This window comes from Lepisma saccharinum, chromosome 20 (genome assembly GCF_977018435.1).
Source record: "Lepisma saccharinum chromosome 20, izLepSacc3.1, whole genome shotgun sequence".
NCBI lineage: Eukaryota > Metazoa > Arthropoda > Insecta > Zygentoma > Lepismatidae > Lepisma > Lepisma saccharinum.
The window spans coordinates 70,435,622-70,452,936 of NC_139248.1; the positions used below are offsets into that span (position 1 = coordinate 70,435,622).

The window sequence follows — 17,315 nt, forward strand, 5'->3', positions numbered from 1 at the left end:
ATGTATTCTTCCCGAATTCGATTTCTGGTGTTGACTTATTTAAGTGCCTAGTAAATATAGTCCCGTTTCAAGGACGTATTTAGGGGACGTATTTTCTGAAAATTTACCAAGTACAAAAATTAAATAATGAAAATAATGGAATAATAAAATTAAATAATGAAAATATAATTGTTGTTTAATCAAGAGCTTTTATTTCCTCCAAACTTATTGGAACGAAAGGATTATATTGTGATCATACGACTTTAAATGACAATAAGTTAGAAGATTTATGCAAGATGTATTACTACTTGCAACGTAACATTCATAAAATATTACCAGGAACTTTACTTTTCGTTAACTGTATCTAACATCCTTTTCTGATATTCAATAGATTTTTATGCATTTAACACTAATTTCCTTGCCAGGGCAGTTTTTGTTTTACAAATTTTACCGACCTTAACTACACATAAACTAGATAATGAATAAAGAATATCACTATTCTTATACCGTCCTTCTACCTATTCATGTAATGAAAATATATTAATAAATTTGAATATTTTAATTAATACTATTTTAATTAATTTAGTATAATTATAATTATTTTAGTTTAAACATTATTATTATTATTATTATAGTTATTATTATTTTGAGACACAAGGTTCAGACCCCCCCCCCCCCGAAACATATTTCTAGATACGTGCCTGTCCTGTTTAATGTATTTGTGAAAAACTTTGAATTGTTATTTCACCGTCTGGAACAGAATTGCTCCAATATTTTTTGTTCATTGTAATATAATGCTATCAACATTTTTAATAATAGTTAGTCATCCCTTTTGGGAGGGACACATGCCCCTCCTACTAAATCCACCAATGGGCATAGGTGTTCCTTTACAAGTTCTTCATAAATGTAATTTAATGATAATTTATCATCATTGTCGCAATTAACCAAAAGTGGCAAAAATGATGGAAGATAAACACAAATGTTTTTTTTAAATACTCGTGAAATCTGTAGTTATGTTTTGCACAAGCTTTTAAACCCCACACACTATATAATACAGGATGTCACCCTAGACTAGTAATGTTCCACTACATCAAGCACTCGACACCTCTAATTAACCATTAAAGTGCTACAAACAATACATGCCTCCTCGATGGCATTGTGGTTGCGTCATCACCTTGTAATCAAGGGGTCCTGGGTTGGATACCCAGTGGAGGTACATAGTGATTCAAATTTCATTTAAACTGTAGGTCCAGTCATGATTAGCCTTTATGTGCTTAAAGTGGACTTAAAACAACAACTTGACTTAATTCCTGTTGTTCCCTATGGAACATAGGGCATCAACAAAGCATCTCAATGTGGTCCTACTGACGGCAATTCTCTTCAATGCATTACAGCTCTTTCCTTCCTCCAATGCTTCAGCGTGAACAGATCTTTGTCACATATGTCTAGGCCTCCCTCTTTTACTTCTTTTGTGCAGGTTCCAGTCTAGTACCTCTTTCTCGACAGCCTCATTTTCCTTCTTCAACGTATGTCGTATCCAATTCCATTTTCGCTGCTTTATCTGTATGGACACCTTGGTTTCTTCAGTCTTTCTCCAAAGTTCTTGCTTGTGAATCACTTCTGGTCAAAAGACATTCAAAATTTTTCTCAGGCAGCAATTGTTGAAGGTCTCTAGTTTAGAGGTGATCGTTTTTGTTACCTTCCATGTCTCAGACCCATATAACAGCACAGACTTAACATTACTTCAAAAAATACGAAGTTTGGTCTTCATAGATATTTTCTTGTTTTTCCATACTGGATAGAGCCTCAACAAAGGTGCCGTTTGCTTTTTGGATACGTTGAGAAACATCCTGTGCAGCCCCTCCATCTTTTGCCACCACACTACCCAGGTTAGTAAAGCTATCCATATTTTCAATAATCTCTTCACCCATACTAAATGGGTCTGTTTTTGTGGAGTTAATCCTCAGTGCCTTGGTCTTCTTGGAGTTAATCACAAGTCCTACTTCTTATGCATTTTCTATCAAATCTGCCAGTTTTGTTTGCATATCACCATGTGCTTCAGACAAGAAGACAAATCATCTGCAAAATGAAGGTCTTCTAGTCTGTTATTCAATCCCCATTGAATACCACGTCTTTTCACTCTTATTACATTTCGCATCACTGCATCGATCAAAATCAGGAACATTGTGGGTGATAATATGCAACTTTGCCTCACTCCAGACTGCACATCTATTGGCTCAGATACACGGCCTATATGTATAACTAACTCTACATGCATAAGGGGCCTCTCCGATGGCACAGTGGTAGCGTCATTGCCTTGTAATCAAGGGGTCCCGGGTTCGATACCCCATGGAAGCACACGTGGTTCGGATCCCACTTTAAACTGTAGGTCCAGTCCCGATTAGCCTTACTGTGCATAAAGTGGACTTATAGCAGCTACTCAAGCAACTCTACATGCATAATCACGATAAATTTCTCGGATAAATAAAAAAAAATATATATCAATACCTTTTCATAAGCACAGAAATTACTAATGTAATTGAAACTTACCCATATAAGCAGTGTGCTGCTGTGAGGACATATCTGTTACTAATCAAAGTGCCCCCACAGGCAACTTGACCTCCAGGGCGAAGGAGGGCAACCAACCATGGGTACTTGTTTGTGGTAACCGCCTGGCCACCAACCACACGGAGGCCTGGATTTGTCCATCCACACTCTGTTTAGGAGATAATTATTTAAAAAATAGTTACCTGCTTCATGTTTCCACAAACCTTATAATGAGAAAGGAAATCAAATCCAAGGACACCCACAGGAATCATTCTCAAGGGGGAGAGTAAGATTTCATATGTTTCCCTTCAGTCATAGAAGCCATTATTATTTTTGTTATTCTTGTTATTAATATTATTACATCATAAAATTCAATTTGAATTGTCGAGCCTTCCTTCATTTGCATAAACATTTCCATTTTGTTCAAGAACTTTTCTTTTTGTATTTTTTCACAATGCACAGATATGAAACACTTAATTTACTATTCATCTTGACATCTCTGATTCGTGATTTTACGTGTCAAAGGGTACTGTAAAAAAAAGTAATAATTCAAAATAATGCAGTGTAAATTATAAAGGTCAGATCACAACTTCAGGAAATGATTTCCGGAATTCTTTCTAGTCCTGAAGAGCCAAGAAATTCCAAAGGACATTATTTAAAATAGGTTTAATTCTTGAAAATTTCTGCACTATAAGTGTGAAATTTCTTGAAATTAACAGTTTTTATTCTAGTGCGAAAACAATCACTGCAGTAGAGGCAATTGAGTGCCAAAACTGGTGTCTGTGGTCTGAAAATGGAGATTTTTTTTTCATTATTAAAGCCCGCATCACACGGAACTGGATTTCCAGTAGGTATGCCCTAGTTGGCACTGGACTTGGCTACCAATTTGCTAGTTTTCGTCTCACACGATACTTATCAACGTACTTGTCGATAGACTTTTGTTCCTATAAGAGGGAAGTTTTAATGGCGGCCGCGTAAGATGTAAACAATGTATCACTTCACATTCTTAAAAGCCGATAACTATTCAGCCGTGCTGCTTAAATACATACTTTACAACGTTTACTGTACATGTATGGAAGAATGTTTTAGTTGTTTCTAATGTAAACACTGTGCACTCAGCATAGATGGTGTAACTCAACGTGCCTTTCATTCTGTATGCGTTATACATTGCTGGAGTAACACTCAGAAACCACAGACAAAAGCGCTCCTTTGCACACTCACAGATTATCTTCACATGGTGAAACTTTGCTCTGATTGACTGTTCCACAGAATTCAGTCGAGGAAAGCAAGTAGCAATTAGAACATGTCCTATTCCTCCAAACCAGTCAAGCAGTCAGCCAGGCGGCCATGAATGCTACCTAGAAAGTTAGTTCAGCGCCAACTAGAGCATTCCTACTAGAAATACAGTTCCGTGTGATAGGGGCTTAACATTTCCTTCCCAATCCCGTCCCGACCAAAGATTTTCTATCCCATACCCCAACATGATTCTAATGTCTCTTGTGAAAACGTTCTCTCCATATTTTGTCGAACATGGAAGTTAATTGCCGTAACTGACAGCCTGCAAATTTCAGAAAACAATATTTTACTGTATTTGTAATAAAATATCGCTACAATTTCATCATTCGAATTACATGAATTTCTTCTAGGTATCTCAAGGGAGGCAAGTGCAGGCACCCTTGTTCAAATCTCTTCTCCTGATGTAGTAAATATTTTTCATTGTTATTTACTTACCATAATTAACACAATTCTCGAATGCAAATGTGGAAATACAAGAACACAGATTCAGATAAAAATACATCTCACGCTTGACAGAGAATTGAATTTGTGACCTAAATATAAATTCAGTGTCAATAGGCATTATGCTAAGTATTCCAAAAATAAGTTATACTTGAGAAAAAACATACACAAACAGTTTATACAATTCATTCTCTTTTTGAGAAACTTTGCTCAAGGGCAGAAAGATATTTTTTTTCATAATTCAGGGCAGGATTTTTATATTCTTCTGGGAAGTGGTGTAGTAGAACCATGAAACTGTTTTTTTCCATCATGACACATTTTGATCACACCAATAGCTTTGATTGATTTAGTTTATTTTACTTCTCGTTTTGTGCCTCTTGGCTAATTTGCGAAGATGGAGATGAGTGATGAAATTATGAAATTGATGAATGGACGTTCACAAACAACCAAGCCCAAGCGGGATTCTAACCCTTGGTGTCGCAGGCCGATGTGCTAACCACTTGGCCACAGGGTCTGGCAGATCATACCAATAGCATTCATGTCAACTTGCTGATATAAGGTTGTAAAGGTTGATGTAAGGTCCACCCACCTAATTTTTCCATTCTTACCGTCGATTTTATTGTCTCTCTTCAGTGACTTTCAGTTCATATTGTCGCTTTATAGTACCATGAAGAAAGTTGCCATTATGAGTACCTGAATGGAAGGCTATTTACATGATGATCTGAATTGATTTCAGTGTGAACTTTCCACATACATAAATAATGTATTGGAGTGATTTAAACAGTCAAAAATTCCAGATGCTGCCATCATGTTTTTGCAACATGGCTTATTATGTCACTATATATTTATTTATTTACAAATCCTCCAGTAAGGCTGGAAGCCCTACTGAAAATTCGACTACTGTTTTCAGTAGACCAATAGCTGTTTTGAAACACCTACTGTTTTCAGTTGTACTGCTAATGTTTTCTACTGTTCCCTACTGAAAATTCGATCTACTGTTTTCAGTAGATCAATAGGTGATTTGAAACACCTACTGTTTTCAGTTGTACTGCTAATGTTCCTACTGTTTTTGAACTCCAACTTTATCTTCTGTTTTCAGTAGCTGAACTGTAATGTTTTCTACTGTTTTTAGTAGTGCAACTGTGTCTACTGTTTTCAGTAGCTGAACTGTACTGCTAATGTTTTCAGTAATATAATTGTACAATTAACATCTTTAATTGTGAAGACAGTACTATCAGTAATTTAGAAAATTCTTCTCTATACAACTGAAAATGCAATGGAAAATTGTATAAACAACTAAAAAAATGTATGGTAAACAATGTGGAATTTGCTACACAACAAAACAAAAAAAAATACAGTGAGCACTTTTTTAAGTGTGTAGCTTCATTGTGGTTAATGCACTTGTAGAAAATTGAAAAACATATTGTTTAGACATACATTGACATATTGTTCTTCCTATATTCATACGAAAACAGCAAAACATTAGTTTAAACAAGGACCTGGCCCTCCTTGAAAACCAACAAGCAAACGCTGTCAACTGCGTTGATCAAAAGAGTGCCTATTTCTGCAATTGCATTGCACAGACATAAAAACAACCATGGAAATTTAGTGGTAAAAAAACAACAAAAAAACTGATATGATCATGTATTCAGACTACTAGCTGCTTTAAGATTGAGTTATTTCTTAAGAAAGAGGTATATGAACTTATTCATCAAGATATGTCTGACTTTAGTAGTATTAATTCAAAACAGTTCATGTTCTGTTTTTCCAATACACTTCTAAATCACTGAAAATGTGGTGTCAAGAATTAAACTACAGTATCTATTCCTGGAGTCAATAAATGATTTTGTAACATATTGTAACAAGTATTAATTGTGTTTTCATTACAGTAGACCTAAAATTGGTTTTCAGTACATTTCATAGTACACAGCAGAAGGCATTTGGAAACAGTTGAATTTGTTTAATGTAAAGAGTACAAATTTCCAGTAGGGAGGAATCGACCACCCCGTTAGACTGTTTGATTTCTCACCTCCACTATCTGGAAAAGTTTTCCTCTTATTGTAACCAAGACCTGAAAGGAAAGCAATTTGTCCAGGTGGTTGCCAACTCAACAAGGTCCTGACGGTCAACCTCCAAATTTGGACGCTGGTTGAAATCGAGCACCCTGTTGGATGGTTTGATTTCTCACCTTTGCTAGCGGGAAAAGTTTTGTTTGAGATTTGTTGTGTCACTGTACTATGTGCCAGGTCATAATATGGTGATATGCCTATGTTAATTTTAATAGAGGAAAGTCACAAATCCGACATGCAATTTTGTTTTTTACCCTAAAATCATAGAGGAGGAATTTTATGAAATAGATTACATCAAGTCCATACCCTAGCATAAGCTGTGTAACCAAGTCTATTAGAACAACATTTTGTTTCACAAAATAGATTTTTTTCTGGCAAGGTACAATTATGCCATTTTGAGGAGATGGGTTTCTTAAACTGACATACTTGTTTAAATAAGGAATTAAATTACAAGGCTACACAAACAAATATATGTAATAATATTTTAATGGTTTCAATTAGAAAATAAATTCCTTTAATCATAATCAAAGAAAATGTAATTTCTTTCTAGTATTTAGTCCTCAATGGCAAGTCAGATGTATAGGTCATGTTTTGCACCTGCACATGGGACACGAGTCCAAAGATTGCACATGATGGACATTACCCATTCCTCACCAGTGGCATCTTCAGAATAGTCCTTCACAAAAATACATTCAGCATCTAGGGCATCTACATGTGGCGCACTGGACTTTGTCGAAGACTTGTCACTCAAAAGCTCATCGGACACTTCAGAGGAACTACTCTCAACGCTCTGGTGCAGTTGTTTACCAGTTCCTGACATTTTAAATAGGCTTTTCCCAGTAACTTTGCTATATCATATTGTTAGACAGGCCTTCTGTTTGACCTCAACCACTACCTGATTTCTTGAGCATAATAAACCTTTACAGGGTCCATAAAGCTTTTATCTAGAGGCTGCAGCTTGTGGGATGAGTGTGGTGTAATGAAATAATTATCACAATTTGCTCTTGCTAAGTCAATTAATTCGATGTTATGTATATAACTTAACAGTATGTCATTTTAGGGAAACAAATTATTGACTATTTCGGTTTAGGGAAAATAATTATTGATGTATGTCACTTTAGGGAACAACGCCATCAATAACAATAACCTCAAAAATCTACGAACAACACATCATCACGGAATTGTTATTCTATCTACAACAACATAATAACACTAAAACTTTACTCACTCTTCAAGTATAAAAAATATACTATTCACAGACAAAGAAGAATTGAAATCACACTCTCAAAAAATCTCTTCCTGTACAAAGACAACCATTACCAATGCTTGTTTTGCTGGTCACACAGTATCTTGGGAGCCTAAAGAATAGAGTTACCCTGTTACGTCAAAGTGGCAGCAATTCTCGGCTGTTAAATAGCTCTACGCCAGTTTTGGTGACTTTCCTCTACACAAATCAAATTCATGTTACCATAAGTGGGGAAAATATGTATCATTGCAGGAGAGGTTGCTTGCTTATTAAGAGTTCCAAAGTTGAAAATAGTGGATAGAGTGTTTCAATCCACTATTAATTACAATGCACCTTCGTTGTTGACTGTACAAACATTACTCTTTATTGTAATCTTCTACCTCTATGCATGTGAAAAGAGGTAAAGATGCATACTTACCACATTTTGAATTTCGTTTGGCTGACCATACTTCCTGCAAATATAAAATGTGTATATAAACAATTAAAACAATTAATATATACATATATATTGTTGAACTGCCTTACTGGCAGTATGGGGATATAGCTGTACAGTAGAGACACTCACTTTAATTTCTGACGAATATTTATTATGACACCTAGACCATGCGGGGCCCGACTATCACTTACCTAATGCCATCTCTCTCTCCTCTCCTGGTACCTCCTCACTTCCAGAATGCTACTCTCTCTCCCTGGCACCACCTTCTCCCAACAATCCCCAAACGCAGCTCCTCAATCAGCCATGACTTCTTCCCGTCCAATGTCTCTCACTTTTCATTACTCAGGAATGACATTGCCCAATCGGAAGTCGCACCTGCATTCCTATTTCAAGGTCTCCTTATCTGTCCTCAATATATACTTATATATCTTACATTTGAGAAAACTTTGTATCAGCACACAGAGAGCGATCTTCAATCCGGTATAAGACTCAACTACACTGAATGAGTCACAGGTGGCAGACAGCAAAACCTTGTGAGGAAATCCAAAGAAGTGGACCGGATCAAGGCAGCAAGGCTGCTGGTGTATCAGAGGTGGCATGGATATACTCAGCAAAATTCCACATATATCCAATGGCAGGTTTGTTATGACTAATGCTACACATTGCAACAAAGTATTTGGCCCTCAGTGTCACATGGGCCTGGAGGGGAACAGAAAGGCTAAGGGGGATGAGACCTTGACAGGAAAACAAAGATGTACTGAGAACCCCCTGCCCTACCTACCACTTAGGTGCAGGCTGTGACAGGCCTATTTGACTGGCAGTTGAAAAAATATACAGTGGCTCACAGTAATATTAACACATGGCACAGTTTCTGCACTCTTCACCATGTTTTGAAATTAGCAACATGCATGGAAATGTAAATGCTGATAAATTGTATATATGCATCTATTAAAAGCTGTATTCACTGTTTAACTGTCAAATCCCAAACTGCACTTTTATTGAACATTGGACACTTACTTTTATTCAACACGTGAATGCTTTCTGTTCCTGTCATCTACTCTCCTACTTCCTGGCTATCACAGGTGTTACAAGTTGTTGTGCTGACTCCTGACTGAAGTGCGAGAGAAATTGGGCACAACAATGCAGCTACAACCTTCAAGCAATTGTAGGTAGTTATTTTTCATTTATGTAAAAGGGCGCTGGTACAGGAAATTTAAAAAAAAAAACCTGGTAAATATGTGTAAGAATGCCGTGGGTAGCATAATAAAACATTATGAAAAGGATTCCATACCTCAGAAAGGCTAACCATGAAATGAAAAATCAGCTTGAAGCTGAGTGCTCCAAAAGCAGCAAGGCAGCTTGGAGTAAATATTGCGACCGTACAAACAGAACACTGATTGATCAAGAAATCCAGCTGCTATTCCCAGATAATTTCACATGATTGCATTGTTGCGAAAAGGAAGACTTCAGCTCATGTTTCAAGAACGATGTGGCGCAAGGCAAATAAACAATAGTATTCTAACAATCTACAACAAAGAATTAAGAATAGTGGCGGTAATTTGGTGACTTGGATGCGAGTGGGAGAAATTGATTTTGTAGTAAACAAGATGAAAAAGGAACGTTTATCTGGCAGCTTGGAAGGGAAAATTGCCCAGGAGTGCTCAGTGAAAGAAATAGCGTCGGGGATAATTTAAAATTCTATCAAGATAATGATCCCATGAAGTTGTCATTTATTGAAGCTTATTTATGAGCTTACAACTCATTGAAAGATATACACCTCGGAATCTTTGTTAATGAAAATAGCTATGCAAACTCAAGAGACAAATTTTACGAACTCACAGCTTGGCGGTTAAAAAACACTGCGATAGAGAAAATTATAATTCACTCACGCTCATAATAGGCAGAAGTAATTCCAAAAACAGTAACCAATCAATCTTCTTTCGAGGTGCCACCACGTCTCGTTATGCCCTGCCACTAATTGCACTGGAAATTAGAAACTGTTGCTCAAATCCTGCTGCGATTTGGAATTCTGGACGAATAATGTTTGCTGATTCAACGCCTTGCAAATATTAAAAACAGCAGCGTTAAAGAATGAAGAATGCATGCAAGTATCTAGTCTATCGAGGCGGGAAGAGCGGATCTGATATTTTATACGCGTTGTCAAGCGCAGTCTTACCATTCGTCAATCTTTATAGCGGACGTAAAAGTCATACCATTCACAAGAACAATAAATATATTCTGTCAGCGTGTTCTTAGAACTTGCGGATCCACTTTTATTGCACGCAGTATCAACAACGAAAGGTTATCACGAAACTGTCCCTGTTGAACTTGTACATTTTAATAAACTCTGGTCTCACAAACATAACGTAGGCATCCATGTCAGGGGAGATTTGCCACTAGGCTATCCTAGGCTATAGCCTAGGACAGGGGTTACCAAACTTTTTCGTTTCACGGCGCCCTTAGTGTTTCACGATTTTTCCGGCGGGCCCAGCCAGTCTAAAACCCGACATCCACTTGTTGCAAACCAGCGTATCGTATCCCCGTTCCGTATCAATTTATTCGAAAAATCTTGCAACGCTCCGTATCAAAATGAGAGAAATGATACGCAACGGACCCGATCGCTCATTTGGCGGTTTTCCCCGTCACATCAAAGTAAGGATACGATATGTGTGGAGGGGTAGTGAGGAGGGGTAGTGTGCACGTGCATGCGCGCGTTCCGTTGCCTCGTTCTACCATCCTTCCTTTAGTGTGTAGTGAGCTCTGTGAATGACAGTACGTCCCATAGGCGCCGACTCCATGGGGCTTGGGTGGGACTCGAGGCGCCCCCCCAATGTTAACGATGTGGGGCAGAGCCCCCTAATAATTTTGCTTAAGAGGATCTAATGTATTATTTTGCTTCTCTTGAAAAGTTTACTCTGAATTGTGCCACATGAACTTAACTTTAAATACACATTTGAAATGTTCTAGACCATCAATTTGGGGGGCTGAGACCGCTAAACCATCAACTTTGGGGGGGGAAGGGCGGGGCTATGACCAGAGACAGCAAAACACATGACTTATTACTATATACTAAGTATGTAATTATAAGTATTGTTAAAAAGAGTTTCAAAAGACGATGTGCATGAACTAGGGTAGTGGATGGGACGTTTGGTCTACAAATGGCTCTAACATGACATTCAGAACGAGATCATTGATATATTAGGGAGATCTGTTTTGCGCTCCGTGGTAGCAGATATTAAAAGTCGGGAATATTTTGCTATTATGGTTGACGAAACTTGTGACATATCCATCCGTGGACAATTAATATTCTGCATTAGAACTGTGAATAAAAATTTTGATATTTTTGAGGAATTCATGGGCTTTTATGAGATTCCGAACACTGAGGTCAAAACTTAAAAAAGGGTGAGAGTGAGTCATTCATTAATTTAGTTCAGTGATCAGAGCCCCCCCCCCATAATTTTGATAAGTCGGCTCCCCTGGTACGTCCCATTGTCAATATATTTTCTTTATTATCTTTATTGTGGAGTGGGAAATACTATTGCATTTATTGTATAAGAAATATGGAATCCTGTGGGACCCTAAACATCCGGAGTAGAACAGAATTCTTAAAGAAGATGCGTGGGAGGAAGTCCGTCGGATGCATCCGAGTAAAGTTTTTGTATAATCCGCTGATCTGCCAATAAGCTGCTTCCACTATACAGTTCACGGTTCGCGTACATGTTTATCATCCACCAACGTGGCGATTTGCGTTTTTTTCCTCTTCGATAAAACGTAATTAATGAAAATATATGCGGCTGCTGGCAATTGCTGCGGTGTACTCGTCGCCATTTGAGACCAGACTGTGAATAAAAAGAACGGAGCACCGTATCGCACTCGCGTATCAATCATGCTACAGGGTGGATGATACGGAACGCAGTGATGATACGCGACAAATCGGGGTCCGTATCGTATCAATGATTGATACGGAACGGGGATACGATACGCTGGTTTGCAGCAAGTGGATACCGGTCTTTACACTTGCAACGCTCAGTTAGTGTGGTCAGGTTGCTTGCCTTAAGTTAAAAAATAAACACACATTTCAAATTCAGAAACATTTTATATGTAAAAAGTACTAAATAAGCACATATTTGGAACAATAACATCATTGATTGAAGTTACAATTGAAAATATTGAAAATATTACTGGGGCGCACAAAATGAGACACTGAAGTGACAAAGGCCATCAAGTATTAAAATCCCTTAATATTGTGATAATTGCAGAATAAAACGTGCCAAGTCCTTTTACGTACTTATTTCATAAAAGAAAATAGGAGGAAGGGGTTTCCAGTATTCAAATTAACTTCTTACAGCACAACCCTATTTTCAGTACTGTATGGCAGAGTGCAAGTCTGTATGGTAGACTACAAAGGAAGCCGCGTGAGGTCGCTGAATATAAGCAATTGTTTCTCGAAGTACATTTTTGAAATGGAGGGATATTGACGGTTCGAATTAACATTCTTGAATCTCAGTTCACGGCCAGCGTGGCTGCCATGATGTAGTGTCGGTTTCTTTTCCTTCGGTGCGTGTGTGGCGAAATGCATAGTGCAAGTGGCACTTATAAACGAAAGTGAAAATGAAAAGAAAATTATGCAGAGCATGTAATTACTGGAAGTGAAGCCCCACTTTCGGTTAATCGTGAAGGTAAGGATGTGATGAAATTAACGAAGATAGACACAAAGAACAACCATGCCGGGATTCGAACCTGGGATCCCTGACGTTGTAGCGCGCTGGATGTGCAAACTAGGGGTGTGCGGGACAAACATTTTGGGTCGAAACGGGAAATTATCTTAATCCCGACATTCGGGACGGGAAAAATTCGCAATTTCTCGATAAAGTCGGAGTAGATGGAAAATGGCGGAGCTGACTCGCCCGGGCGAATCGTAGCCTTTTACGCTGTATATTTTAAGGTACCTTCACGGGAAATCACCTATAGGGTAGTACCTTCACGGTTAACCCCCGAAAACACCTATAGGGCACTACATTCACGGTAATTTTGGGCGAATCGTAGCCTTTTACGCTGTATATTTTAAGGTACCTTCACGGGAAAGCACCTATAGGGCACTACCTTCACGGTTATTTTCCAAACAGCCCAAAATAACAACTACCTTTCACGGTCTTTCTAGTACCTTCACGGTTTACCCAGTACCTTCACGGGAAATCACCTATAGGGCACGGTTAATTCCGAATCGTAGCCTTTTACGCTGTATATTTTAACCTAGCTTCACGGGAAAGCACCTATAGGGCACTACCTTCACGGTTATTTTCCAAACAGCCCAAAATAACAACTACCTTTCACGGTCTTTCTAGTACCTTCACGGTTAACCCAGTACCTTCACGGGAAAGCACCTATATGGCAGTACCTTCACGGTTAACACAGTACCTTCACGGGAAAGCACTTATATGGCAGTACCTTCACGGTTAACCCAGTACCTTCACCGGAAAGCACCTATAGGGTAGTAGCGAATCGTAGCCTTTTACGCTGTATATTTTAAGCTTCACGGGAAAGCACCTATAGAGCAGTACCTTCACGGTTAACCCAGTACCTTCACGGGAAAGCACCTATAGAGCAGTACCTTCACGGTTATTTTCAAATACAGCTCAAAATAATAAGCCCCTTTCACGGTTTTTTCCAAACCTAACGCAGGTAACTGTCAGCGTTGCCAACTCTGTGTAGCCGTTTACGCTGTATATTCACGGTGCCTCACTGTCAGCGTTGCCAACTCTGCGTAGCCGTTTACGCTGTATATTCACGGTGCCTCACTGTCAGCGTTGCCAACTCTGTGTAGCCGTTTACGCTGTATATTCACGGTGTACCCTCGCTGTCAGCGTTGCCAACTCTGCGTAGCCGTTTACGCTGTATATTCACGGTGTACCCTCGCTGTCAGCGTTGCCAACTCTGCGTAGCCGTTTACGCTGTATATTCACGGTGTACCCTCGCTGTCAGCGTTGCCAACTCTGTGTAGCCGTTTACGCTGTATATTCATGATGCCTCACTGTCAGCGTTGCCAACTCTGCCATCAACATTTCACCACAATATTTTACGAGTTAAACTATCCTAGTGAGTTGGCAACATTTATTCTATCATGCACGAACTAACCTAACCTCTTCCAATGGTGAATGACTCTGATTGGTCAGACAGCCCCTCCGAACATTTCATGGCCGATCAATTTTGTGCGCGTGAGCCTCGAAGTCTTTTGTGAGCCCGTACATTTCATATTTTTATGCTGTACTACACAAAAGTGAAAATAAAATTTCAATATTTGTTTCTAGCGATGATAAGTGGCACTTTTGGCTCTTTAACCGAGAAAAAAGGACGCTTTTTTGCTTGGTGTTACTGTTGTTTGAGTCGGAAGCTAAATTAGCTAACAAATCAAAACGAGCGCTCTTCAGGGGGGAGTATGCTTTCGAAAACAAAAAAAACAATACAAATTCTAGCATTTCCTCTACCGATGAGCATCTTTTCTGTTCTAGTTAATTACGCAAGGGGAAAAAAAGGGCGTTGGCTTCGAAAGAACATCTTTACCAGTAAAAATATCTGCGAGACCTTTTCTCGAAGCAAGAAGAGGAAAATTAATAAAATAGTCTGAGCAGTGGGAAAGAAAGAAATGCGCTATAACATGCCAACCAACGTGTTCGGCTACAACAGGAGGAAACCTGGCGCCACGCTTCCCAAGTACGTCAAGATATCCAGCGAAGAGGTCGTCAAAGCTCGAGACATGCTTGACGATGCCTTGCTTGCTTTCCGAACCGACCTGTTGGCAGCTACAATCGTCCACTTGAACGGTATTGTGAAGCAGTTCGAAGAGAACACTGGCAAGATCTTCTTCATCTTCAACAACAATAGCATCTTCTACGAACTCTCGCTAGGTGGCGGAAGTCTCCGGATTGTGAACTTGCATCCCCCGAGCGGTGTCGCGATAAGTCTGTATCACGGGGAGAGTTTATTCAGGATCAAGCACGAGAAAATGAAAGTCGGAGTCTCTTACGACAACGTTTCCGTCGGAGATCGTCTGTACGCCGAATCTATCGAGACGAATATTAAGCATCCGATACCGCTTTTTTTGGAGTTGGTGCTCTCCTATCCCGTCGCCAGTGTCAGTCGTCTATCGTAAGCAAGCAAGTAAGCAAAATGCAAGAAAGCAATGAAGATAATAGATCCATATTTTTGCATCGGAGCCTTTGTTGTCATATAAGTATCAAACAACCTCATGAGAGCAGCTATCGTGAACGAACTGCACAAACCTGCCCGCAGGAATTATCCTCGACTGCCCGTGGTCACCAAAGGGATAGACGACCTCTGGCAGGCCGACCTCGTGGAGATGAGCACAGGGAATCTCAAGGGGCTTCACAAGATCAACAAGGGGTTCAGATACCTCCTCACCGTGATCGACACTTTCAGCAAGTACGCTTGGGCGATACCCGTTAAAAACAAGACCGGGGTCGAGGTCAGCAAAGCTTTCGCTTCTGTTCTCAAACAGAGATCCCCTTGTTTCCTGCAGACCGATCGAGGCAGGGAATTCTACAACTCTGCCTTCGGGAGGATACTCAAGGAGAACGGTATTCTTCACTATTCAACCTACAGCGAGCTGAAAGCAAGCATCGTGGAGCGATTCAACAGGACCCTCAAGGGGCTCATGTGGAAACAGTTCACCCTCCGCGGGAACTACAAGTGGGTGGATCTGGTGCCAGAACTGGTGGAGGAATACAACAACCGAATTCACAGGACGATCGGGATGAAACCCTTGGAAGTGACCAAGCGAAACGAAAGGTGGCTGCTCTCCGAAGTGTACTGCAAACGAAACACTGGCGAAAAAATCAAGAAACCAAAGTATAAAATAGGAGACAAGGTGAGAGTGAGCAAGTTCAAGCGCCCCGGAGTGTTCGACAAAGGTTTCACTCGAAACTGGTCTACAGAAATTTTCACCGTGACCGATGTTCTCCTGCCTTCATCACCTCCCTACATCCCCACATACAAGCTGAAGAGCACTGCGGACGGTGAGGACATCGAGGGTCGTTTCTACGAGCAGGAACTGTCCGCCACTAGGTTCCCGGACGCTTACCTTGTGGAGAAAGTGCTCCGACACAGCAAGGGCAAACTTTACGTCAAGTGGCTCGGTCTTCCCTCTTCTCAGAATTCTTGGATTGATGCCATCGATATCGTATGTGCTGGGAGGTGACCAAGAGGCTCCCGGACGTTGGCGAAGGTAAAGGAAGAAAGAAAAATGGCGAATTGCTTCCCGAAAGTATCAGATGTCTCATCGTGGGGCCCTCGGGTTGTGGCAAAACCACATTGATGGTACAATTTCATCCTGGCTCTCCACTGGCTCGATTGGGAGAGCAGACACCTGTACGTCTTTTCCAAGAGCCTCGAGCAATCGAAATACCGGCAGCTGATTGCAATCTACGACGATCTGGAAATAGCAACCTTTGCCTCGCAGATGGTACCTTTGGACGAGAGTCGTGAGAATTCGGTGGTTGTCTTCGACGACGTCATCCTCGAGAATCAGGAAGAGGTTCGCAACTACTTCACTCGAGGCCGCCACAAGGGCATGGACTGCTTTTACTTGGCTCAGACCTTCTCGAAGATCCCCAAGCAGCCGATCAGGGACAACGCCAACTTCATTTGCTTGTTTCGGCAGGATGCCACCAACCTCAAGCACGTGTACGACGAGTTCGTCGGAGGGGATATGACGTACGAGTCGTTTCGCAACCTCTGCGCGCATTGCTGGAATGCTGACGACTACGGCTTCGCCACGATAGACATGACTCGCAAACCGAACCAGGGGAAGTATCGTAACAAGATCAACGAGTTTATCGTGATAGAAAATGTAATATAATAGTACGAGGCGAACAAAAAGAAAAAATGAATACATCACGATCTGCTAATGTAATCAACCTTCCTGTGGAGCTGCTGTATCAGATCTTCAAGATTGTGTCGGGTAAAGAAGAAGATAACATCCACAGAATAATTGATATCGCCGATAGTTCGCCAGCGTTCGCCGTACCGTGTCAGATGATCATGAAGGACCACATATTTAAAATCACGGGGAGAAATATCGTGAATACCGAAGATCTTCATGCAATAACAGACGAAATGGAAGACATGCTTGATGGATATCATAAGCAGAGTGTTAGAAAATTTTCAGATGCATGGTACGAGATGAACAACGAAAAAGATAAGATTATCAACAATATCATTTCATTGACAGCTCTGTCTTGTTTCTTCCGTCGAAATAAAATAACAAAATTGTAAGAAAACAGAT

At 40.0% G+C, this 17,315-nt stretch overlaps 1 protein-coding gene across 2 annotated transcripts in view; it reads right to left on the reverse strand.

The window, feature by feature from the left end:
• Positions 1-17,315, reverse strand: part of LOC146003692 (venom serine protease 34-like) — a 69,910-nt gene that overhangs the window by 10,068 nt on the left and 42,527 nt on the right. Inside the window, exons 1-3 of one of the 2 annotated variants that reach the window (XM_083142058.1) lie at positions 9,904-10,196; positions 7,997-8,030; positions 2,530-2,695 (exon numbers count right to left, since the gene is read on the reverse strand). In XM_083142058.1, coding sequence (XP_082998184.1) covers positions 2,530-2,695; positions 7,997-8,030; positions 9,904-9,909 — 206 coding nt within the window. In that variant the 5' untranslated portion in view covers positions 9,910-10,196. Of the gene's footprint in view, positions 1-2,529; positions 2,696-7,996; positions 8,031-9,903; positions 10,197-17,315 lie in introns of those variants that run through there. The other variant, XM_083142057.1, reaches the window with a different exon arrangement.